Source organism: Poecilia reticulata, unplaced genomic scaffold (genome assembly GCF_000633615.1).
Source record: "Poecilia reticulata strain Guanapo unplaced genomic scaffold, Guppy_female_1.0+MT scaffold_268, whole genome shotgun sequence".
Taxonomy (NCBI): domain Eukaryota; kingdom Metazoa; phylum Chordata; class Actinopteri; order Cyprinodontiformes; family Poeciliidae; genus Poecilia; species Poecilia reticulata.
Window position 1 is genome coordinate 27,945 of NW_007615050.1, and position 516 is coordinate 28,460.

At 47.9% G+C, this 516-nt stretch overlaps 1 protein-coding gene across 2 annotated transcripts in view; it reads left to right on the forward strand.

Moving 5' to 3' along the window:
* LOC103460641 (ras-related protein RabX-like) overlaps positions 1-300 on the forward strand; it is a 2,466-nt gene extending 2,166 nt beyond the window's left edge. Inside the window, exon 3 of one of the 2 annotated variants that reach the window (XM_017303421.1) lies at positions 1-300. In XM_017303421.1, coding sequence (XP_017158910.1) covers positions 1-272 — 272 coding nt within the window. In that variant the 3' untranslated portion in view covers positions 273-300. The other variant, XM_017303422.1, reaches the window with a different exon arrangement.
* The last annotated feature ends 216 nt before the right edge of the window (positions 301-516 follow it).

Below are 516 nucleotides of genomic sequence, written 5' to 3' on the forward strand. Positions count from 1 at the left end.
ACGAGACCGGCAACGGGATCGACAACGAGACCGGCAACGGGATCGACAACGTCGAAACCGGCAACAGGATCGACAACGACGAGACCAGCAATGAGATCAACGAGACCGGCAACGGGATCAACGACCAGACAAGAAACGGGATCAACGACGACGAGACCGGCAACGGGATCAACGACGACGAGACCGGCAATGAGACCGGCAACGAGACCGGCAACGGGATCAACGACAAGACCGGGCAGCTAGACCCATATAATTTATGCCGTTTAACTTGAACCACCATATTAAACGTGACCAACATTGTTTCCTTGTATTCCAGTCTCTGTATACAAGGGTTAGGCAATAGTCCATATTGCTGAAACAACATGGACTAAAGAAYTCTTCATGTTATCAGAACCAACAGATGTTAGTYTTCAGACGTTAGCCTGCACAGATATTTTATACTCTAGTGTTCAGTCGAAAACATTTGTACCATCTGGAGATAAAGTCTGAGGTTTCCACCATTGATCACTGCTGGTA